General features: G+C 50.7%; 1 protein-coding gene across 5 annotated transcripts in view; it reads right to left on the bottom strand.

The window, feature by feature from the left end:
* Positions 1-25,193, bottom strand: part of SEZ6 (seizure related 6 homolog) — a 114,412-nt gene that overhangs the window by 20,576 nt on the left and 68,643 nt on the right. For all 5 annotated transcript variants that reach the window (XR_014520069.1, XR_014520070.1, XR_014520071.1 and 2 more), the window contains exons 2-5: positions 14,231-14,956; positions 10,787-10,923; positions 5,272-5,464; positions 929-1,114 (exon numbers count right to left, since the gene is read on the bottom strand). Coding sequence is in view for 1 of the 5 variants with exons in the window: in XM_083479814.1 (XP_083335940.1) it covers positions 929-1,114; positions 5,272-5,464; positions 10,787-10,923; positions 14,231-14,956 (1,242 nt within the window). In the remaining 4 variants the exon portion in view is untranslated. The remainder of the gene's footprint in view (positions 1-928; positions 1,115-5,271; positions 5,465-10,786; positions 10,924-14,230; positions 14,957-25,193) is intronic.

Raw genomic sequence — 25,193 nt, 5'->3', positions numbered from 1 at the left:
AGTTATTTTTGTACACAATGACGGCAGCAAGAATATTATAGGCACAAAACTGGAAGCAAGAATTACCGACGAAAGATTGGAGGATGAAATTGATGGACTATGCAGAATTAGACAAACTAACGGGAAGAATTCTAAACCGGCAGGACCAGAGATTCACAGAAGACTGGAGTAAATTTACGGACTCTTTGAAAAGTAATTGTGAGGAACAGATTACGCTAGTAGGTTTGCAAGAAGTTTTGTAAGGTGAATTATTTGAAATATTTCAAAAAAAGATAATGAGTAGAATTATTAGTTAAAGATAACTAAAGGTCATAGGAAATTAAGAAATGCATAATAAGTGATAAGGACGGAAAATCATCAAAGGTGTTGACAGAAGTCCGAAAATTATGGTATAAGATGAAAAGTTTTGCTGTATGAATGATAATTAACATGTTTAAAACTAATAAAAATGTGTATATATATATATATATATATATATATATATATATATACACACACACACATACAGTGGTACCTCGGGTTAAGTACTTAATTCGTTCCAGAGGTCCGTTCTCAACCTGAAACTGTTCTTAACCTGAAGCACCACTTTAGCTAATGGGGCCTCCCGCTGCTGCAGCGCTGCCACACGATTTGTTCTCATCCTGAAGCAAAGTTCTTAACCTGAAGCACTATTTCTGGGTTAGCGGAGTCTGTAACCTGAAGTGTATATAACCTGAGGTACCACTGTATATTAAAAATTTGCAATATTAAAATTAACCAGCGGAGGCAGCCCTGAGCTAGAGGGTTCTGGGTTTCCTGCGGCAGCTGCCTCCATTTGCCCAACGGTAGGGAGAGGTCAGCCGGACAAGCTTGCTGAGGTCCAATGCCCTGCCAGTTCCCAAACCCACAACCTGCTCCCCCCCTTCCTGTACCCTCTGGCTTTGCTCACCGACGCAGGTGGGCTCCCGGGCGCTCCAGAAGGGGTGGGTGGCGTTGAGGCAGGTCAGGCAGTGCTGGCCCTGCAGCTGGTAGCCGGTGGCGCAGGAGAAGCAGGCGGTGCCACCCGGGTGCACGCTGGTGACGGAGACCTCCCCGTAGGGCGGGCGCGTGGGGAACGCACAGCTGAGCAGGTAGGCTGGGAAAGGAAAAAGAGATGGGGAGAGTTGGGCTGTGTACATTAAAAACTCATTTAACACTCGCCCACATTCCCCAAGGATCCTGGGAAGCATAGTTTGCTAAGGGAGCTAGGAAACGTGTAGCATTGTGAGAAGTCAAACTACAGTTCCCAGGATTCTTGGGCTGTGATTTAAATGTATGGCAGAAAGCGGAGAGCAGATTGGGGTGAATTTCCTACAAATTCCCCACTGAAAGAGAATCAGATTTGACAAGGGGTGGGTCTACACGCAGGGGGGGGGGGAACACGCTATAAATAAGTCAGAAATTAGATTATAACAAACGGGGGAAACCCTATGCAAAATGGCATTTAAATATTTCCTGCTCTCTGGCGCCATCTGACGTTGCATGTTTGTAGCGCATCCAAATTGTGGTTCCTTGCTGAGTTCAAGGTGTGATGTCGTTTATTTATTAACTCAACTTGTATTTGTTATTATTAATAATAATTTATTACATTTATATTTCTTTCCCAAGGAACCTGAGGTGCTTCTCCTCTCCCCATTTCATCCCCTTAACATCCCTGCAAGGAAGGTTCAGCTGAGAGTTCAGCGGCTGGCCCCCCTGGCTGTGTGGGGATTCGAACCCTGCCTTCCTCCAGGTCCCCAGTTCTAACCACTATGCCACACTATTCATGTAAATACTGCGTGCCTAAAATGGCTCTCGCACACACCACCTCGGGAGGTGGCAGGCTCTCCTTCCTTGGAGGTTTTTGAGCAGAGGTAGGACAGCTATCCTTTAGTTCTGATTGCTGCATTGCAGGGGGTTGGTATGGATGACCTTTGGGGGCCCCCAACTCCATGATTCAATGATTGGGGTGAACAAATGCAAAATCAATACATCATGGCAATAACTCTCAAAATACTAGACCGTCTCAAAACATAATATGAAATTATGTTGTGTGTGCGGGGGAAATCCTTAAAGTGAAATTAAGAGGTAGAAGTCAGGGGAAAAGAGATCAATTGTAAAAAGACACAGTTTTTCTCTACTAGTCGAAGGAAGCCAAAGCTTCATCTGGAATTAGTCTGACACCTTTTTTTATGCCCAGAGAATAAACAATAAATAAATATATAAAAATACTGGGTGGTCTCTCAACTAAGTCTTCCTCAGAACAGGCCCATTGAGATTCACAGAGCCAAACTACCAAATTCACTTCAATGGGTCTACTCTGAGTAAGGGTGGCATTGCATGTGACCCATTCCATTCATACAGCTATTAAGAAAAGCATTTCTAGATGTTGATTTCTTTATCTACTTAAAAGCGATTTGCTGCGGATCGGAGCGCAGGATTAAAGGAACAGAATTCTATTACCGGTATATTTTTTACAGATTTTTTGGGGGTAAAGGCTTTAAATATTTAACTACTTCAAGTGATTTGCTGCTACAGATTTAAATATAAATCTATGTGTGTTGGGAGGGGGTTGTTAAAGGAACATCATATTATATTTATACATCTTTTTTTAAGGCTTTAAATATTTATTTCTAAATTCAAAGTGATTTAATAGAGATTTTAAATGCAAAGCTATGTGTAACAGCAATAAGGAAATAAACACATGAACACAGCCCTATCTGGGATCGATTTTGTCTCTGAATATGACGAATGGGTTCTATGTTGCGCGTTGGTTGTTGTTATTTATTTCACTTATTTATTGCAGCGATATCCCATCTTTCATGCAAGGAGCATACTGTTTTCATCTATTTTTTTTAAATCTTCACAACAACCTTGCGAGGTAGCTTTTGCAGATAGAAGGGGACAGGCCCAAGGTTATTTGTTGTTGTTGTTTAGTCATTTAGTGGTGTCCACCTCTTTGTGACCCCCTGGACCAGAGTACGCCAGGCACTCCTGTCTTCCACTGCCTCCCGCAGTTTGGTCAGACTCATGCTGGTAGCTTCGAGAACACTTTCCCACCATCTCGTCCTCTGTCGTCCCCTTCTCCTTGTGCCCTCCATCTTTCCCAACATCAGGGTCTTTTCCAGGGAGTCTTCTCTTCTCGTGAGGTGGCCAAAGTCTTGGAGCCTCAGCTTCAGGATCTGTCCTTCCAGGGAGCACTCAGGGCTGATTTCCTTCAGAATGGAGAGGTTGGATCTTCTTGCAGTCCATGGGACTCTCAAGAGTCTCTTCCAGCACCAGAATTCAAAAGCATCCATTCTTTGGCAATCAGCCTTCTTGATGGTCCAGCTAGTGATGTACGGAAGTGAGAGCTGGATGATAAAGAGAGCTGGACCAAGGTTGTTAGAAGGTGCAAATACTCCTAACAGATTCCACTCGCCACATGTGCCGGAGGAAAGGGCACAGGCAGGGATTGATGCCAGCAGGGGCAGACTGTGGGGTCTCAAATTTCAAATTTTGCAGGACATCAAAATTTGGCTCCCGGCCACCAATCACCTTCCGCCTGACATCACAGTGACATCACGCCGAGGCTCTGCACCCAGTGCGGCTGAACTGGTCACGCTCCCCGAAATCCGCCTCTGGTGCCAGTTGCGAGAAAGGGGGTTGTGTGTGTGTTGGGGGCTTCAGCTGTTGTGACAGGGTGTGTCAACATTGGCGGGGCGCACCGTGGGGCTGGGAGACAGGTGTGTGTATATATATATCTTTCTCTCTATGCCAACCCCCCCTCTCCCGGTGCTCCGCGCAAATTACGTTAATTGCTGGGACCAATTATCTCCCCATTAAGCGAGTCTTTGGTGGGTGCCCGCTCTAACCTGCCAGCTTCGGCGATTAGCTCCGACAGCGATTAGCGTGCTCCCAATTAGCTAATTGCGCTGCAGCTGCGAGGGGGGTGGGAAGGGAATCCTGGCGCTGCCACGGCACCCGGGCTGGTGGCGTGGGCGGGCTGGTGGAATCCACAGGCAGGCGGGCATCGGGTGGGAGCAGAAGGCTCTGTGAATTTCTTCACCTGCATCTGCCAACAAGGGGGTGGGTGGGCGCAGCGAGAAAGATCGCTCCAAGAATCCTGACGTGTATATTTTGGGGCCATGCATAAAAATAACACCCTTTCCTGCTTCTCATTCCCAGCATTTGCTGCTCAGGGGGGTAATAATAATAATAATAATAATAATAATAATAATAATAATAATAATAATAATTTATACCCCGCCCATCTGGCTGGGTTTCCCCAGCCACTCTGGGCGGCTTCCAATAAAACACTAAAATACAATAACCTATTAAACATTAAAAGCTTCCCTAAACAGGGCTGCCTTCAGATGTCTTCTAAAAGTTTGGTAGTTGTTGTTCTCTTTGACATCTGGTGGGAGGGCGTTCCACAGGGCGGGCGCCACCACCGAGAAGGCCCTCTGCCTGGTTCCCTGTAACTTGGCTTCTCGGAGCGAGGGAACCGCCAGAAGGCCCTCTGCGCTGGACCTCAGTGTCCAGGCTGGATGATGGGGGTGGAGACGCTCCTTCAGGTATACAGGACCGAGGCTGTTTAGGGCTTTAAAGGTCAACACCAACACTTTGAATTGTCCTCAGAAACGTACTGGGAGCCAATGTAGGTCTTCCAAGACCAGTGTTATGTGGTCTCGGCGGCCACTCCCAGTCAGCAGTCTAGCTGCCGCATTCTGGATTAGTTGTAGTTCCCGGTTCACCTTCAAAGGTAGCCCCACGTAGAGCGCATTGCAGTAGTCCAAGCGGGAGATAACTAGAGCATGCACCACTCTGGCGAGACAGTCTGCGGGCAGGGAGGGTCTCATCCTGCGTACCAGATGGAGCTGGTAAACAGCTGCCCCGGACACAGACTTGACCTGGGCCTCCATGGACATCTGTGAGTCCAGAATGACTCCCAGGCTGCGCACCTTCAGGAGCACAGTTACCCCATTCAGGACCAGGGAGTAGGTTAGTCACTGGCCTGACATCAAGCTTCATGGCTGAGTCGTGACTTGAACCCTGCCCTCCCAGGTCCTAGTCCAACACTTGAACCACACAAGGCTGGGGAAAGTCCCCCCCCTTCATTTCTGGGGAAACCTTCCAGAGAGGGCAGGGGCACATGCCAGGGTTGGGCGTGGCCAGAGAGAAAAGTGGGCGTGGCAATTCACCTATGAACAAAAATAGTCTGGGAACCACTGGTTTAGAATAAATCAGCTGCATGTCCCCCCCTAGTGGTAGGTGAAGGACCTGCGCCCTCACCTTCGAACCGGAAATGAAAGGTCCCTGGATTGGCGGAAGACGGGCTCTGGAAGCGCACCACAACCTGATTGGTCGGGCCGCGGATCACCTGCCCGCGCATCAGGAAGGACTCGTTGGCCAGGGCGACGGGCTCTACGCCCCCCAGCGTCTCCACGGTGACCGTCTCTCCCTCCGCAAGGCTGATGTTCTGGACCTGAAGAGAGGGAAAGAAGGAAGAGGAACTCTGAGGGTGTAAACCCAGAAGTGTTAATTGGGAGGTGAGATGGAGATGGTCTACCAGAGGCTAATAATAATAATAATAATAATAATAATAATAATAATAATAATTTTTATTTATACCCCACCCTCCCCAGCCAAGACCGGGCTCAGGGCAGCTAACAACCAATAATAAAAACAAGTTGATTAAAATACAACTTAAAAACAAGAATAAAATACAACATTAAAACATTAAGATGCAGCCTCTTCACAGGAGGAGAAAGGAAAAAAGAAAGAGGGGGAGGGAATCAAATTGATTCCAAGCCAAAGGCCAGGTGGAACAACTCTGTCTTACAGGCCCTGCGGAAAGAAATCAGATCCTGCAGGGCCCTGGTCTCATGAGACAGAGCGTTCCTCCAGGCCGGAGCCAGTGTTGAAAAGGCCCTGGCTCTGGTTGAGGCTAATCTTCCTTAGGGCCCGGGACCTCTAGGGTGTTGCTATTTATGGACGGGGTCCCATGAAAGGGGTCCCCTGAGTCTGTCAGAAGCTCGGCTTACACTCGAGTAGGACTCTGGTAGAGACACATGCCCAACTGGCATGTTCCCTCCCTCCTGGTCAATCGTTCGGGAGCTGCAAAAGCTTTCTGCTGCCCGAACATCACAGCGACCAATGCCAACCAACACCGGCACACTTAGGGATCCGCAGAGTTTGCGCAACTTGCATAACAGACCTCAGCAACTCAGCATTTTGGCTAATCTACTTTATTTACATATAAACACACACGGAGCACTGCAACATGGCTCCCTCTCTCTCTAGTATCAGACAGCAAAGAGCAAAGGACAATAGTCCCACTTCACGGAACACAGTAACACAAACATCCTGTCTCCGTCACTTCCCACTCTGTGGAGTCAAAACATATACAGTCATGTGATAGACAACAATCCCATGACTGCAATCAGGGAGCAGGAATTCTAACAGGGTCATCTAGTCCAACCCCCAGGAATTGCAGCGAGGGAAACCGGGCAATCTCTGCTTGGAAACCTCCAAGGAAGGAGAGTCCACCAGGCCGTTCAGCTGTCGATCTGCTCTTTCTGCCAGAACGGCGTGGGTTCTTGTCTACAGGAGTCCCACCAGTGGTACAGTCAAACCTCGGTTTTCGCACGTCTCTCAGCTGCAGAACGTTTCGGAAGCCGAACGCTGAAAACCCGGAAGTGAATGCTTCCGTTTTCGAACATGCCTTGGAAATCAAACGGCACATTTCTCAATTTTCCCCGTTGAACTTGTTGACAGCCCTCTGATCCTCGGTTTTCAAAGGTTTTGGAAGTCGAACGGACTTCCGGAACGGATTACGTTTGGAAACCGAGGTTCCACTGTACAAAAAACAGGTGAACAAAGCCAGAACTGGGAACCTGAATATCTGCTAAGCCAGTGTTTCCCAACCGGTGTTCCGCGGCACACGAGTGTGCCGTGAGACATCGGCTGGTGTGCCGCGAGATGCCTGGAGGGAGGCGGGCGAGTCGGGCGGCGAGAGGCGGGGCGGCGGCGGCGAGGAGCCGCTCGGCGCGCAAAGCGAGGGAGGCTGGAGCCAAGAGCAGCGGCGAGCAGGAGGCGCTTGGTGGGAGATTCAGCCGAGCCCGAGCTGCGTGCGCTCCCGAACCTCTGGGCGGAGAAGAGCGTGCGTGTGTCCGGCTTAGCGACGGATCCTCTCACCCGGCGCAGCAGAAGACAACCCTCGGGGCGGAGCTCCTGCCACAGGCCTCCCGCCTTCTTCCCCACGCGGGGCAGAATAAGTGGAAACCGGCGGACGCAGCGGGTTTCTCAGCCGCTGCCCGGGTTGCCCCTCTCTCCTACAGAGCCGCATCCATCCCAGCCCCTCCTGTCATCTCAACCTGCCCGTCTAATTTACATACCATCATATCCTCCTTTCTTATTGATTCACTTAGATTTAGTCTTACATTTCTCGCTTTGTCTCCGTAGACTGCGCGGAGGGAGAGCCAGAGAGAGGCATCGCTCCTGCGCGGCGGGAGAGGGAGCAGCCGGAGCGATGCCCCAAACGAGCTGAATTCCGAGCGAGGGACTGAGGGGGGAGGGAAAAAACTTTCACTTTCGTGCGTCCCTCCCGGCGTGACGCTGCGCGCTGACGTCACGGGGCGGGGCTTTAATGGTGGTGTGCCGCGAGATTTTTTTTCAGTAAACAGGTGTGCCGTTGCCCAAAAAAGTTTGGGAAACACTGTGCTAAGCAGTAAATGCCTCTGAATGGCAGTTGCTGGGAATCACAAGTGGGGAGAGTTTCTATTGTGCTCCTGCTTGTGGACATGAGTTCCACAGTTTAACTACAGGCTGCCCGAAGAAATCCTTTCTATTTTTGTGTCCTGAATCCTTCCTAGCCCAACCTGGATATGCCATGAGAGATGGATCCTGGGACCTTCTGCATGCAAAACACTGAGCTTCAGCCCTTCCTGTGAAAAGAAAGAGCCTAGTCCTCATGATTTTTTTTTTAAAAGAAATGTTTTAAATAGGAATATAGGAAGCTGCCTTCTACTGACTGAGACCCACGGTCCATCTAACTCAATATTCCCTACACTGACTGGCAGCAGCTCCCCAGGATTTCAGACGGGGAATATTTCCGAGCCCCGCCTGGAGATGCTGCCAGAGTTGAACCCGGGGTCTTTTGCACGCAAAGCATATTGTTCCCGGTTGCTGCCACGTCCTCCGGTGGCGACGGCTGCATAACTTATCTTGATAAACGAGTCACTGTTGCCGTCTCTCATTAAAGTGGTGATTGTATATTAATTACGGTAATTAAACGGAGCTGCTCGGTGATAAACGGCCAAAGTCAGGAGCCTCCTTGCACTAATTACACCAAAGGTGCCCAAGATGGATCGGCAGAAGAGCCAGTGCGCCGAGACGGAGAAGGGGAACCAGATTGTGAGTGCTGGTGGGACGGGAATCTCCCTCTCCGTGAGGTTTAGCAGGACGCGGAGTGATTTATGGGAGGAGAGAGACAGGAACACGAGGAGAAAAGCCCTGGCGAGCACAGCTTGGATGTGGAGCAGGCGGTCGCTGCTCACCACACACAAAGGAAAGAAATGTAGAATCAGAAGGAACCTAGAGGTCCTCTAGACCACCCCAGCCAAACGCAGGATCTGTGAGGCAGATTGAGGAAAAGGGGAATTTGGAGGAGTGATTTTTTTTTAGGGGAAGAAGTGAGGTGATTAGAGCCCTGGATAACAACTACTACTTCTTCTTCTTCTTCTTCTTCTTCTTCTTCTTCTTCTTCTTCTTCTTCTTCTTCTTCCCTCTCCTCAATGAATCTGCACAACAACCCTGTGAGGTGGGTTAGGCTGAGAGGCAGCAATGGGCCCAAAGGTCACAACCAGGAATCTTCACGGCTGAGCGGGAGGGTCTGAGTCCTGGTCTCCCAGGAGAAATTAACACCAAAATGAAGATTAATTTTAAAAACCTTTTTTTAAAAAAGTTTTTTTTTTTGCAAACTGATGGGAAGATGTGAAGAACCGAATATGTCTATATCTATCTATCTATCTATCTATCTATCTATCTATCTATCTATCTATCTATCATCTACCTATCTATCTACCGTATTTTTTGCTCTATAACACGCACCCGACCATAACACGCATGTAGTTTTTAGAGGAGGAAAATCCGTAGGCATGCCACCCGTAGGCATTCCCTCCATAACACGCACAGACATTTCCCCTTACTTTTTAGGAGGAAAAAAGTGAGTGTTATGGTGCAAAAAATATGGTATCTATCTAAGGGGGGGGGGGGTGGAGAACCCAAGAAACTGAAATTGACCAATTCGCCTGTCCCTGGATATCACTGCTTTTGCTCTTAAAAAAAAGCAACCCACCACATGGGTCCCTCTCTCGCCAGGCCCAGGTCCTGGGTGTGGATCTTGCTGCCTACATTGCAAAAACATAATGCCTACATTGGGGAACTTCCGTTCCCCAGAATGGCTCAAGGAGGTGTAAGGGCAGCATTTCAGGGAGTTGTTAATTTAGCTGCCAGGGAAGAAAAAGAGAAAAAAAGAGGAAATCTCACAGAGTCCCAATTTCACAGAAATCTCTCTCCCCCCCCCCCCCCGGGAATTTCAGGAGTCTTTTTCACACCTTGCTGAAGATGCTCGCGACACCCACCTGCCCTCCCCACCAGCTAATGCTACACTGGGGAGAGTCCCCCAGTCCGGGCCGGAGGCGGTATCACGGCCGCAGGGCCCCCCGCCGGCACGTCCACCCGCCAAGCCTCCTTCCGCGTGGGCCTAATGAAGCCCCGGGGGACGCGACGCGGAGGGAGAAAGCAGGTATTGTCGAAATGTCGGCCAAATGCCACGTCTATCGATTTGACATTTGCTGCTGTTGCCTTTTGGGGCCGGCACGGCTGGCTGCATCCCGGAGACAAGATGTCTGTATTTGTAACGTGGCATTAGAATGCAGCCGGGGTCCCGTGTCGTCGTCCCTCCCCTCGCTTAACCCTGCAGGCGAGAAGAGGGACTCCTCTGTCTGCCGGCCTCCTTCGTCTTACCTGCCCCCACCCCAGAAAAGGGGCCGAGGCTCTCTTACGGACGATAAAGGACAAAAATCTGGGGCTCAAGAAACGCAGCCCTCAGGCTACAAAATGTCCCCCATGCTTGCTGGAGAATCTAAAAAACACAGCCTCTAAATCCATCCAGAATTTTGTCCTGGGTCTTGAGGACCCGTTTCTCCTAAAGGGTTCTTTGCAGACGGAGGTTTCAGCCAGGAACAGGTGTAATTCACACAGAATCACTGAAGTCAACTCTTCATTCAAAGAAACAAGCATAACAACTCGTCCCAGTAAATCTCGCCCGGAGGAGGCAGTTTGGGGGGCTGAAGGTCCCCGTCTTCCCACCGTTCCCGAAGTCTTTTGCTCTCCCGGATCCTTCTCAAGCAGTCTGAGACTATGCCTACATGCCACTCTCTGCTCCTCCCTCTTCACACCTCTTCTGGTCCTGGGAGACCAGCGAAAAGGGGAGCTTGTCACTGTAGGAGGGGGGAACCCCCTAGTTTCTTCAGGCTCCACTCTGCCTCTTGGCTTCCCTCCCCTTCAGCCTCCGCTTCTGCCTCTGATTCTGCACTGCTCTCTGCCCCAGCCTCTTCCTGCTCACCAAACCCTGCTGCCTCTTCACCTTCGGACACCTCCTCTTCCCAGTCCGCTCCCTCTTCTCCCTCTGACCACTCATCCTCCTCCCACCACCCCTCCCCTGGCCCTGAGCCTTCTCCCCTTCTCGCTGGCTGCATCCCGCCAGCTCATGACAGCTACCAGGCTGGGTTCAACAACTCACCCGGATCTCGACGCCGTAACCAGGGTACACAGAGATGGTGTAGGTGCAGTCGAGGGTCCCCCCTTCGTACGGGATGCCAGAGGGGAGGGGAGAGGCCAGCGAGCCTTTGGGGCCAGTGAGGTTCCAGCTGCAGGGACCTATGGGCAAAGAGGGCAAAATATTAGACAAAGGAAGGAGCACTGCTAAGTTCCACTTTCCTCTCATCTCTCCATCACAGCCAGCCCCAAAAGCCTTCTCCTGCCCTAGATGGGGGCATAAGACCTTCAGAAGAGCCTGCTGGATCCAGCCAGTGCCAACCAGTTGCCCAAAAGCAGGACCTGAGTGCGAGAGGAACTCTCCCCTCCTGTGGTTTCCAGCAATGGGTATTCAGAAGCATCATGGCTAGTAGCCCTTCACAGACCTCTCCTCCTCCAGAAACTCGTCTCAGCCTCTTTTGAAGCTATCTAGGTTGGCGACCAACACTGCCTCCTGTGGCAGGGAGTTCCACAGTCTAACTCTGTGCTACATGAAGGACTCAATCTTCCAGCATTTGGTTTTATCGTTGGCCCATGTCGCAAGCTTTTTTCCATACGGCAGTTGCTCCATCCTCTTGATCATCTGAGGTGGGGGCAAAATGGTGCCCTCCTCCTCCAAATAAACAGGCACCTGCTTTATACTGAGTCTGTCCACTGAGCTATCGAGCTCAGCAATGCCTACACTGACTGGCAGCAGCTCTCCAGGGTCTCAGGGAGAGAGGAAGGTCTCTTTCCTATCACCTGTGACCTGATCGTTTTAACTGGAGATGCTTCTAGGGGCTTCCATAATCTGCCTTAATACTAAGTCAGATCACTGGCCCACTGAGATCAGTATTGTCCACACTGACTGGCAGCAGCTATCTCCAGCGTTTCAAGGCAGAGGGGTCTTATCCCAGCCCTGCGTGGAGATTTCAGTGGAGACTGAAGCTGGAACCTTCTGCATGTGAAGCGGCCGCTCTACCAATCAGCTCCAGCTCCTCCATCTAAAGGTAAAAACAAGATCCCAGTCCTCAGGCTTCTGAATTAAGGGCTGCACACAAGGCACACTGGAAGCTGCCATAAACGAGATCAGACCATTGTTCCACCTGGCTCAGTTGTCTGTACTGGCTGGCAGCAGTGGTTCTCCAGAGTTTCAGACGGGGGAACGGAGATCTTCTGCAAAATAGATGCTCTAACCACTGAGCTGCGCCCTGTGGTCCCGATTTTCCAATCTCATTTCAACCAGAGTTGTGCAGGATAACTTTTCTGTAATACGTAAGTTGTGTGTGTGTGTGTGTGTGTGTGTGTGTGTGCAGAATCCCATTTGCATTTCCTGCTTCAGGCCCCGGAACCTTCCTGGCCCCGCTCCAAGCAGGGCAGACCCCTTTGAACGTCAATCTCTCGCTGCTCCTTTCATTACAGAAAGAAAACAGAAAAACCCAAGCCCTGCCTTCCGGCTATTTCCTACACTCCAATCCATAATTAATTCCATTGTTGTTCCCTAAACAGTTTCCCTGACAATTAAAACGGCATTCTTCCGGAGACCTGGGATGGCTGGGTCAAAGCCAAGCACTTTTAAAATTTAGGTAGCTCAGCTCCCGACGGCTCAGATCTAACGCCTGGCAACGCCGAAGATCTGAGCAACCTGGCCTCTCCGACTGAGCCAAAGCATTCGCTGGGGATATTTCAGGTCAAGGATGGGGGGGGGGAGCGACATTTGCAGCCCCATCACCTCTCCCCATTGGCCACGCTGCTTCCTGGAAGTTGTGGGGGTGGGGTCTGGCAACATACTTTTCTTCTGCCCCAACCTACTTCACAGGGCTGTTGTGACCCTGATTGTTAGGAGCAGGCCAGCAATAAATCACACTGAGTAAGTGAAGTTAACTCTTTATTGGAAGAAACAGGATCTGGTCAGGAGTGCCAGGCCTAATGAGCACAGTGACTCTTCTTCAAATCGGAGACGGGGTCTGCATGAAGCCAGACCCTATTCTGCCCCTTTTTATGCCTCTTCTGGTTTTGGGATACCAAAGGGGAGAGGAGCTTGTCGCAGCAGGAGGGGGAGACACCCGTGCCTCTTCACAAGCCTGACCCATCTCTGCCCCTTGGCCTTCCTCCTGCTTCAAATTCTGCCTCTGATTCTGGACTTATCTCTTAAACGGCCTCGGCCCAGTATACCTGAAGGAGTGTCTCCATCCCCATCGTTCTGCCCGGACACTGAGGTCCAGCGCCAAGGGCCTTCTGGGGGTTCCCTCAATGCGAGAAGCGAAGTTACAGGGAACCAGGCAGAGGGCCTTCTCGGTGGTGGCGCCCGCCCTGTGGAACGCCCTTCCATCAGATGTCAAGGAAATAAACAACTATATGACATTTAGAAGACATCTGAAGACAGCCCTGTTTAGGGAAGTTTTCAATGACTGATGCTTTAATGTATTTTTAATCTTTTGATGCAAGACGCCCAGAGTGGCTGGGGAAACCCAGCCAGATGGGCAGGGTAGAAATAATTGATGATGATGATGATGATGATGAAGGCTCAGAGCCAGGGGAGTGGTGGCGGGATGACAATGAGTGGTCAGAGGGAGAAGACTGGGAGGAGGAAATGTCGGCAGCAGGAGAGGTGACAGGGTTTGGTGAGCAGGAAGAGGCTGGGACAGAGAGCAGTGCAGAATCAGAGGATGGAGTGGAGGTTGGTCAATAGGCAGAGTGGAGGCCGGCTGCTGAAGAATCCAGGGATCCTCTGTCTTCTGATACAACCAGCTCCCTTCCTGGTCTCCGAGAACTTGGAGAGAAATGAAATGGCCAGAGCAGAGGGTGCTTGTGTGCAGACTATGTGGGAAAGACCCTGGAGAAGAGGAGGAGTCCTTGTGGGCCTTCAGTCCTCGCAACTATGTCATTTGGGCGAGATCTCCCAGAAAGCGTTGCTGAGACCACTAGGCCTGAGCTGTGGCTTGCTTCCTCGAATAAAGAATTCACTGGCCTTGGGTGAGTTATTGTTTAGTTGCTGCCTACACCTGACTCCGGGACGCGGGTGGCGTTGTGGGTTAAACCACAGAGACTAGGACTTGCTGATCAGAAGGTCAACGGCATTTCCGTGTGCTGCTCTGGTTTGCCAGAAGCGGCTGAGTCATGCTGGCCACATGACCTGGAAGCTGTACGCCGGCTCCGTCAACCAGTAAAGCGAGATGAGCGTCGCAACCCCAGAGTCGGTCACGACTGAACCTAATGGTCAGGGGTTCCTTTACCTTTAAGGAAAAGTGGGACATTCCGGGATCAAATCAGTAACCGGGACGGCTTCTCTAAATCAGGGACGTCCCTGAAAAATAGGGCCACTTTTAGGGTCTTCCCTTGGGGTTTCCCAGCTATTAACTCCCACCATTCCTCTGGGACCAACCAGTCCGTGACCCTTGCCCTTTTTTATTCCTCTCCTCCACTGCTTCACCCCACCTGTGTCACCCACCTGCACCCAGAATGGACGTGATGACGGTTGTGGTCTTGATGGTGGTTGTGGCTGTCTCCTCCTCCTCGCCGGATACCTGCCTGGGCGTGGTCACTTCCGGTTGTGCGGTGGGGGCAGCGGCCGTGCCCGGAGTGCCACCGGAAAATGCGTCGGTGGTGGCTGGGCCTGAGGCACCCAGACCGGTCTGGAAACCCAGCACAGGGGTGACCGGTGACTGCGTGCGGCCGGAGTGCGGGCCGGATTTGGCCCACGGCACCAGCCGCCCCATGGCTGTGGTCAGGAGGTCTGTGGTGAAGGCTGGCTTGGCCATCTCGGGGGTCCTCTCCACGTCCTTCCCTTCGGCCTTCCCGCCCGCCAGGGTCGTGGGGGACACGGTGGTCATGGGCGGCGTGGTGGGCGGCCCGGTGGCGGCTTGGGAGAGAGCAGGGCGGCCGTCTTGGTCAGCCAGGTTGCTTGTGGGGACTGGACCGAGGTCAGCATCCGGAAGGACAGGCCCCGGACCCACGAGGCCGGCAGCCAGGAAGGGAATCTGGCGCAGGTAATCTTTCTTGAGGAGGGGCTCGTGGAGAAAGTCATCCAGGAGAGGGTGGTGGTTGAGGAGCTTCAGGGTGGGCGCCGTAGTGACAAAGTGGGCCTCACGCTCTGGCTCATCGGGGGTGGGGGGCACCGTGGGCTCCCCATCAGCCTCAGAGACCCCCGGCCTGTCGGGCTCCGCGGCGGAGAGTCCTGGGTGCGAGAGAGAGAGAGAGGAAGATCGCTGATGAAGGTTATTCGCTGCAACTGGTGCAAAAGCTACAGCCATTGCTGACCTGGGAAAGCCTGGCCATTATTATTGGTATTGTTTCTGTTTATTTATATCCTGCCTTTCCCCCAAACAGGTAAGATACAAAACTATAAAGGAGAATAGTTAAAATGTGTAATAAAATCAAAGCAAAATGAAAATCAAATCAATTGAAATACAGTCATACCTCAGGTTACAGACGCTTTGGGTTGTGCGATTTTGGGTGGCGCACCGTGCCGAACCCAGAAGTACTGGAACAGGTCTCGCTTTGCACATGTGCGGAAGTGCCGAATCGCAACCTGCTCGTGTGCAGATGCGGTGCTGCGGGTTGTGAACGCTTCAGGGTTGCAAACGTGCTTCCTGCACAGATCACGTTCGCAACCCGAGTGTCCACTGTACAGATACAGTGGTACCTCTGGTTACAGATGCTTCAGGTTATAGACGCTTCAGCTTACAGACTCCACTAACCCAGAAATAGTACCTCAGGTTAAGAACTTTGCTTCAGGATTAGAACAGAAATCATGCGGCAGCAGGAGGCCCCATTAGCTAAAGTGGTACCTCAGGTTAAGAACGGTTTCAGGTTAAGAACGGACCTCCAGAACGAATTAAGTAGTAGAAGCAGCACAGCACTATTAAAAGTCCTTTCCTTAAAAAACGGCCCGTTTCCAAAGACCAGTCGGAATAAAGCCAATTTCCCCTGCTAGCAGAGGAACAGCAAGGAGGGAGGCAGCTTGACTTCTCTAGGCAAGGAGTTCCAAAGTTGCCTGGGTGCAGCCACCACTGAGACGGCTCTTGGTTACTTCAAGACTGGATCACTGCAGTGGGATCTGTGTGGATCTTTCCTTGCGCCTGACTGGAACTCCCTGCCCAGAGCGGCCTCTTGTTCTTCTTTTATCTATAAGCAAATTCAGTGCTTTTTTTCTGCGGGGGTACGCAGGGGTACGCATACCCCCAAACATTATTGTGAATCTAAGTTTGGCCTCTTTGAGGGGCAGTACTTCAATATGAGTAGTAAAATGAGAGTACCCCTAAATATTTTTTTCTTAAAAAAGCACTGAGCAAATTTATACCCCTGCCTCTAAAAAAAACAAAACAGAGGCTGCAAAGAGGCAAAAAATGGGGGGGGGGCAGCAACCATCTAATTATCTTTTTGTGATCAGCAGAGCAGCAATTAAAAAAACCGCACAGATTTTTAAAGCTGGGCCCGAACAAAAAGAACTGACAGCAGAATCTTTCTTTCTGAAAAGCAGCAGGAACAATCAGCAAAAGTTTGCTGGGGAAAGTCGTACGGGTGGTTTTTATGCTGCCCCTTCAATCATCTTTCTTCCCAGGGAATATGAATAGCGAAGGAGGAGAAAGTCATTAAAAATGACAGCAGGGACCCCGGTAGAGAGAGGGGCAGCTTAAACACCCTGCGGAAGAGAAATCCACAGCTGGGTGCCCCTGCAGCAATTGGCTGGGGGCGAGAACCTGAGGCCCAGGACCCAGATGCAGTCCCCCAGGACACCCTCTCTGGTCTTGGGGACCCTCCCCAGGCCACTGCCCTCGCAAGGACCCTCTCCACCACCTCTTTCCATGTGTTTTTGCCGGGATAGAGGACAGAGAGAAAGGAGGGACGTGCAAGAACCAGCTGATGGTTTGGAAAGTGAACTATTGTTCTGGCCATTTTTGGCCCTGGTTCCCAGCCCCGGCATGTGGCCCCCCAAAGGTCATTCAGAAGCAAATGTGGCCCTTGGATGAAAAAGCCCCCCCCCCCCAAAGCAGTGAAAAGAAAGCCATCACTGATCACCAGTAGTGGCGCGGGGAACGTAAGAGCCCCAGCTGCCAATCTTATAGGGCAGGCCGACTCATATTCCGAAAATGACGTTGGTTTCTGCAGGAAGGCAGGGGAAGAAGTCCAGATTGTACAATGATGGAGTTGTAGCGTAGAGTCCTCTAGAGTCATCTAGTCCAACAATGCAGGAATCACAGCGAAGAGAGACAGGTGGCATTTGCACTCTGCACATGCCCCCCGGGGCACACTTCTTCCAAGTCAAACTTATTATTATTATTGTTTAGGTTTGTTTTTAAAAGAAGCGGAGGGGGTGGGTGCAGAAGCCACGAGCCACGAATGCTATCTGCACGCTGCAGGCGTCAACCGGTTTAAGCAGGCAGGTCCCCCCGTGGGGCGCTTTGCCTCGGCTCCCGCACATTATCTCCCCGCTAAGCCAGGCACGCGGCGGCATTTAGGAGCTGTTAGGCTTATTGCTAGACTGCTTTCATTAGCCCGTAATGAGCCATCAAAAATGCCTCCCTGGTGGACTGGCCTCGTTCGGATGAATGGGGCAGGCGCCCGGGGAGAGCCGCGTGGCACCGTCACTCCCGACTGGAAGCCCCCCTTCTGCTGCAGATCGAGAAAGTTGGAGGGTACCCCAGGGTCATCTAGACCAACCCCCTGGAATCTCAGCACGCGGTCTCTCCTCCAAGCTGAAACCATAACAGACCCTGCTTAGCTTCACAAATGTGCCAGCGGTTTTATGGCTGCACCATCAGCCTGTTCTGACAGTGGCTGACCGGATGCCCTGAATGGGAAACTGGTGAGCAGGATCCGTGCACAAGAGCCACTCTCCCCTCCCTGTGGTTTCCAGCAGCTGGCCTTTGGAAGGATTGCTGCCTCCGACTGCAGACAGGGTGGTCTAGTGGTTAGAGTGTCAGGCTAGGACCTGCGAGAGACCAGGGTTCAAATCCCTCACCTGGCCATGAACCACGATGTCTGTAGTCATTCTCTCTTTCTTTGTCTAACCTACCTCACAGGGTGGCTGTGGGGATTAAACGAGGAGGTCCAGAACCATGCATCCTACCTCATGCTCCTTGGAGAAAATTGTGGGATATAAATGTGGGATGTGGAACACAAGAGCAGTCAAGTACAACATTCCTAGAGTGAACATGTTTACACTTGGGGAGGAATGTTTGTCCAGCCAGCAGGTCAACTTCCTGTTTCCTTCTGGGCTGGGACAGACTTCCTCTGCATGTGACTAGAGGTGGGCGTGGCCTCACCTGTGCAGGTAAGGACAAAAGCACAGGGCAGGGCAGCCATCTCTCTCCCTTTGACTACATGCATCGAAGAAGCAACATCTGCTTAGCCAAAGATGCTCTCTTGGAGGACAAAGGGACTGTCTCCTTATGAGATAGTTTCCAGGTGTATATAAAAATAAAAAAGTTCCTTCCAGTAGCACCTTAAAGACCATGAGCTTTTGTGTGCATGCACACTTCTTCAGATATCTGAAGAAGTGTGCATGCACACGAAAGCTCATACCAAGAACTAACTTAGTTGGTCTTTAAGGTGCTACTGGAAGGAACTTTTTTATTTTGACTATGGCAGACCAACACGGCTACCTATCTGTTTCCAGATGTATGTTACTTTTCTAAGCTAAGTCTGCCTTCTGGGATCCTATTGTGAACAGAATGATGTGTGAGTAAACTCTTTTTATACTTTTATAGAAGACTGTGTCGTGTCTTATCTTTTATGAGGGAATAAGGGGAAAATACCAGAACAGTTATTATAGAGGCTTTAGCGAGCCTGAGCAAACGCATCCGCTGTGAGTTTAAAAAGGGGAATGTTACTCTGCTAAATTGTGGAACTGGTTAACACAAGTTGGAAAGGCTGTAACCAAACAATATATCCTCTCCTGCACCCCTGAACATTCCCACAATAAATGCAATAAATCCATCCACCCAAGGATTCCATTTGCCTCTGCAGCCTCCAGTTCTTCCTGTGTCGAAGTGTGGGCTGTAAATGCCTCAAGACCAGGGCGTTCTCTTCTTGGCAAATTATTTATTTTAGAGTATTTTTTCTGGCTGACCCCATAATGGCCCAGGGCAGGTTATGACAATGGAATCTAGCACGATAAACCAAAACAAAAAGATATATAAAACACACCCACCCACACCCAAAAACCCTCCTCCAAAATGGAACAGATTCAGCCAAGGAGGTGGTTCGCACAAAAGAAAACAGTTTAGCCGTCAAAGGCTGGGGGGAGATAATGGTGTCTCCAGCAGATGCTGCAAGCTGTACAATGAAGGTGATCAATGCCCCTCCATTATGGAGAACATGCATAGTGAAGGCACTTTAAACATTATTATTAGGGCTGCTATTAACAACAACAATAATTACAATATAATTTTAGGGTGCAAACCTCAAGCTTCGTCCCTGTCACTCACCCGCTGCAAAACGGATTTCCTAAGTCAGGCTTCCTCAAACTCGGCCCTCCAGATGTTTTTGGCCTACAACTCCCATGATCCCTAGCTAGCAGGACCAGTGGTCAAGGATCATGGGAGTTGTAGTCCAAAACATCTGGAGGGCCGAGGTTGAGGAAGCCTGGCCTAAGTCTTGAGTTGTCGACTGACCGGGGAAAGAGCACCCAGCCTGCTCTTGTGCTTTTAAGAGTACCAGGATGGGCCTGAAGAATAATGGAATCACAGAACTGTAGAACTGGAAGGGACCTCTGAGGGGCATCTAGTCTAACCTCCTGCAAAGAGTCCCTGACGGGTGGCCACCCAGCCTCCCATGAAGTAGAGGACGTCATCTTCCAAGGGACTCCCTTCCCTTGTCAAAAAGCTCAGAAAGTTCCTCCTAATGTTGTGCCAGCATCTCCTTCCTTGTACAGTGGTACCTTGGCTCTCAAACTTCATCCGTTCCAGAAGCCCGTTCCAAAACCAAAGCGTTCCAAAACCAAGGCACGCTTTCCCATCGAAAGTAATGCAAAACGGATTAATCCATTCCAGACTTTTAAAAACAGCCCCTAAAACAGCAATTTTAATGTGAATTTTACTATCTAACGAGGCCATCGATCCATAAAACAAAAGCAATAAACAGTGTACTGAAGTCACGCAATCAGTCCACCAGTAGCTGAACTTCCACACAGTCACAACAACAAAACGAAAAAGAGCCGCAAAAACAAAAGCGCAAAATGAATAGCAAAAACAGACAGGCCTTCAAATCGGAACTCAAATCGGAAGCAGGGCACTCAAAACAGAGTACGTTCGGCTTCTGGAAAAGGTTCGCAAACCGGAACTGAGCAGTGTACAGAAATGCACATACCACAGTTACGGGTTCATATAAATTCCCATATTAGCGAAAGCAACACACAAAATGGCATCAAATTTGGGGAAATGTAAATATGAGGGGAAACATGCTTTGCAGATGCAGGTAGATCAGGCAAAACTGGCTACAAAAATGTGTCTTACTGGGAGAAATCTGCACCGAAATGCTGACGAATTTTCACAAGGACTTTTTAAAAAACAACACATCACAAACTGAAGCAGAGAGCCGAAAGCAAGCACCCAAAATGGGCAGGTTCGCCTATGGGCGTGGGGGACTTCGCTCCATCCATTTGGACGGGCATGGCTCTGAGCGGAACGTAATTGCCTCCCGCCCAGCGCTTCTACCTGACAACCCCGTTTCCAAGAGACACCCACACGGCCCCCGCAAGATGGAGCCTCGTAAACCGCAGCCAGCTCTGAAGAGGCTTAATTGCCTCTTCAAAGGGGCAGCCGCAGTCGTAATTAATCCGCCTCACGTTAAGTCTTGCTTTACATTCTAATTGGCAGTGCAATGCCATCTGGATCGGTGCCTGGACCCCTCACACTTGGGGAGGGAGACGACCCTAGTCTTGGGCAAGGAGGACAAAGGCACAGACCAAAAGTTCATATTATTATTATTATTATTATTATTATTATTATTATTATTAGGCCCCCAGAGGCCATGGAGCCGGGTCTGCGGGCTGCCAGCAGGTCTGGCAAGAGTCCTGGTCTCCTTTGCGTCCAGCTATCCTTTGAAGTTCATCTCATTCAGGGGTGTGGCCCTTTGGGTGCCTCTGCCTGGCCCTCGGCAATCTCTCCAGGCCATACCTCCTGCCTAGCCACACCCCTCTCTCCAGGCCCCGCCCCCACCACTCCTGCTTTGACACCTCCTGACGTGTTGCTTGCCCGGCTGGCACCAGAGACAAACGGGTCCACTGGCTATAAAGCAGCTTCCTACGTTCCAATATTAAACAGTGGAACAGCCTGCCACAAGATGGCAGGGAGGCAGTTCAGTCACATCTGGGGCGGGGGGGGGGGCTTCAGTTCCCCCCAACCACAGCCAAACCTTTACAGACCCTGAAACTCACCAGCCAAGCGACTTGCTTTCCTTCCTCGGAGGTTTATAAACCAAGGTCAGGTGGTCTCCTGCCAGCTGCGACTCCTCCATCGCAGGGGGTTGGGATGCATGACCTTTGGGGGTCCCCTTCTGATTCCACAATTCTACAATTCCCCTCCTCCCTCCAGTCAGCGGAAGCTCCCCCATTGCTACATTTACGGGCGCCAGATTGCAGCTAAAGGAGCGACAGCAGGGCGGTTTAAAGGCGAAAAATTAAAAGGTGGGTGGAAACGGGCAACTTCGATTAGCGCCAGCCGTGCTGTGGCACTGCCGTCACCCATATTGGTGCCAACCTTTGCCACGTGACACCCGGTTGGGAGGGGGGGCCCTCCGCCGCCGCTTAAAGAGGTTAACTTGCCCCCAGCATGGAGGGAATTATGTTTTAATAGAATCCATTTATTACACCATAAAAGTTAATGAGTTTATATGGAGAGGCACCAGGATCCCTTTTAAGGTTTTAATAGGGGATTAGCACGGCGTCCCAGACTCCAATGCTGCGTCGCTCGGCTCGTTAACCGTACACTCCCCCCCCACCCCCATTTGATTTGTCAGCTCCAAAATACTCGTTTCTTTCCTCTCCGGGCACAGCACCCCACCAGCACCTCTGCCCACCCGCCGGGGAAACCGAGGCACACGGCACAGGGTCAAAAAGGCTGCCCTCCAGATGTGGTTGGACTCCCAATGGCCAGGGATGGTGATGGACTTCGGGAACATCTGGAGAGACGCAGCCTTGCCTCATCCCTGGTCGAAAGCCTTTCTGGGGAAGGCTCCAGCTTCTTGGAGGAAAGCCTGTCCCTCCCTGGATAGAATCCTGGAATCATAGAGTTGGAAGGGAACCCCAAAGGTCATCCATCCCAACCCCCTGAAATGCTGGAATCAAACCTAAGGTACACGAGAGCATATGTGTCAAATTCTGCACACCCCTCGCAACAGAGACCTTCTCCATTTAGATGGCGTGGCCGATTACGTCAGCCTGATTTCCTAACTATCCCGTCTGTGCTGCGGAGGCTGAGGCACTCTGCACATGCTCAGAAAGCACGCAGTTTGCAAATTGGTTTGCAAATTCCTGCTCCTCCAGGCAGGAGCAGGGAAGCTTTTCCAGACCAAGGGTCACATTCCCTCCTAGTGGAGGCAAAAGTAAACTGCACCTTTCTGCAGGTGGCTAGTTTTATCCGGCCCCAATCCATCTTTCACCGAGGCAAGCAAAGAGGCAGAATTTAAGGCACACTCCCAGTCAGGCAAGAACACTCAAGCAGGGTGCAAATTAGGGTCAAGTTAAGGAGGTGTGGCTTGAGAGAGGGGGTGTGGCCTGGGGAAGAGTCCCGAGGGCCAGACGGAGAGACCTCGAGAGCCACATTTGGCACCTGGGTCTAAGGCTCTCCACCCCCTGGAACTCAAAAGCCTTCCTGGTTCAGACTCAACTCTGGTTGTGGGCTTTGGGGACCCACAGACCTGCCCCCCAACATGCCCAGTTTTGCAAAAGGCTGATAGGAAGTGTGGGCATTGCTAAGCCCATGGGCAGGTGTCTGCTTCAGGGGTGCCAACCTTTCAAACCAGCCAATGTGCCCATACCTGAAGGAGCATCTCCACCCCCATCGTTCTGCCCGGATGCTGAGACCCAGCACCGAGGGCCTTCTGGCGGTTCCCTCACTGCGAGAAGCCAAGTTACAGGGAACCAGGCAGAGGGCCTTCTCGGTAGTGGCACCCGCCCTGTGGAACGCCCTCCCAGCAGATGTCAAAGAGAACCACAACTACCAGACGTTTAGAAGACATCTGAAGGCAGCCCTGTTCAGGGAAGTTTTTAATGTGTGACATTTTAGTGTATTTTTGGTCTTTGTTGGAAGCCGCCCAGAGTGGCTGGGGAAACCCAGCCAGATGGGCGGGGTACAAATAATAAATTATTATTACAGTGGTACCTTGGGATATCATTCTCATTATTATGATATGCTTAAATTAGAACTCGTGGGCTTCCAATGAAGCTGAACGTAGGAAGATTCGGGACAGATAACTGAAAGTTCTCCATGCAGTGCTGAGTTAAACCGTGGAACTCCCTGCCACAGGAGCAGTCATGGGCACCAACTGGGAATCCTTTAAAAGAGGACTGGACCAATTCGTGAAGGAGAGAGCTTTTAAGGTCTGCTAGCCACTGTGGCTCTGATGGAGGCAGGAATTCTTCTAAATGCCAGTTTCTGGAAGCCATAGGAATGGAGGGGCCTCCTGTGCACAGATCCTGCTTCCAGGTTTCCCTTTGGGGCATCTGGTAGGCCCCTGTGAGAACAGGATGCCGCACTAGACGGCCTGATCCGGTAGCCTGTTCTTATGTCCTTATGCCTTCACGGCTGCAAATCTAATTTGCAGACCCGGATTTGCAGCTCAATTTCCGCAGGCTGAATCCAGGGCGCCAAAGGGCCTTCTGTTCCGCTTTAATCTCCCATGCTGGATCCGGCCCTTCCCTGCAAGCTCCCCCGCTCTGCAAACTCCCCGGCCCAACCCTGCCATCTCTCCCCCCTCCCTCCCACCCTCCCACCACCCTCTTTCTCGGATATAACTCTTTTCCTGCTGCTCTCCTGATGGCGCCGATAATGAGATGGAACTACCGAATGGGTACTTGCGTGCCGGCAAAACGGGTAAATAAATTGAAATACTAATAACGGCCCCATCAGGAGAGCGCGGCGCCGTGACCCAGATGAGTGCGGCAGAGGCGGCTGCGGAGGCTTCAAGGCCGCAGCGGGAATAAACACACACACACACACATATAGATGCCAAACTTATGGCTTGCGAGAGAGGCAATGCAGAAGGAGGGACCAGACCAGGCTTGCTAGATCAAAGTGTAGGCTGAGCCTAGTCCATGCCAGGGAATCGTTGGCCCGCGTCCTCAGATCCAGAGAGAGAGTAAAAGAAAACTCCAGGAAAGATCCCTCTTTGGAGGAAAGCAGTTTTATTTTCTGTGCACAGGAGACAGCCAGCAGAATAAATTCTGGAAAAACTGACTGCCCCCAAAATACCCCTCTGCAGATTTTCTTATACCTTCAGTGGGCTCTCTCCCTCCTCCCCAATCAACTGGAAAGTTTTCAACTTATTTTTAGCATGTCTATAGCCCTCTAAACAGCCCTCCCTATTGTTCCCTATAGTGTCTTTCTAAGCGTCCTGCATCCTCCCGTCTCCTCCTCCCGTCTCCCCGTATGTGTCCTTTTTATCTTGCATTCCTAAGGTAAGAAAGCGAGGCTATTCTGGCTATTTCGAGCCTCTGTCTTATCTTGCATTCCTTCGAGGGGCCTTCTTTTTGCAGGTGAAATTATTTCTAGCTAAGAAATTGACTTAGACAGAAAATATAGAAGATCCTTCTTAGGTACGAGGTACAAGGTATAAAAAGCATATAGAAAGCAACCCTTCCCTCTCCCTTCACTCCCTCCTCTTCTTATGAACAACCTAATACTTAGGTTCGTTCTGGGGTAGGGGTCTATAATCTCTTATGAAAGCAAGCACGCGAGGTCCCATCATGCGAGACATCATGTTCTCCATCATATTTTGCATACATTGCATCAAGCAGGGCATACAGAAGCAGAAAAGCAATAGAAGCATTATTGGGCCTATCACCATAGTAAATATTCTCCCCATCCATCCACCATCGGGCAACCAAGAATATAACCAATTCCATGGAACACCTTCTGTAGTTTTTAGCGGGTTTTCAGCTATCATTGTTTCCATGTGGTAATGAACTAATGCACAAACTCCTCTCTATGTTGAAGATGTTACCAATGGGAATTCTATGTAGCATCAAACCTGGCCGTTTAGCATAAGGTGGTATGTGCATACACAGCCAACAATTGGAGAGATTTAACATTGTGGTGAACTTCCTCAAGGGTGAGAGCCTACCGGTGAGCTGATGCTCCCACTATGTGGGTCAATTTTTCTACTAACCCTGTTGGGTGGATTGAACTCTCGTGCTGCCTCCCTAGTGACCAGAGCAAATGGAAGCTGAAATCCTGGGGTGGCAATTCTTA

The sequence above is a fragment of the Podarcis liolepis genome, assembly GCF_965112155.1.
Source record: "Podarcis liolepis genome assembly, chromosome: 16".
NCBI lineage: Eukaryota > Metazoa > Chordata > Lepidosauria > Squamata > Lacertidae > Podarcis > Podarcis liolepis.
Note: the sequence above shows the minus strand (reverse complement) of the source record. Positions and strands in the feature narration are given on the sequence as shown.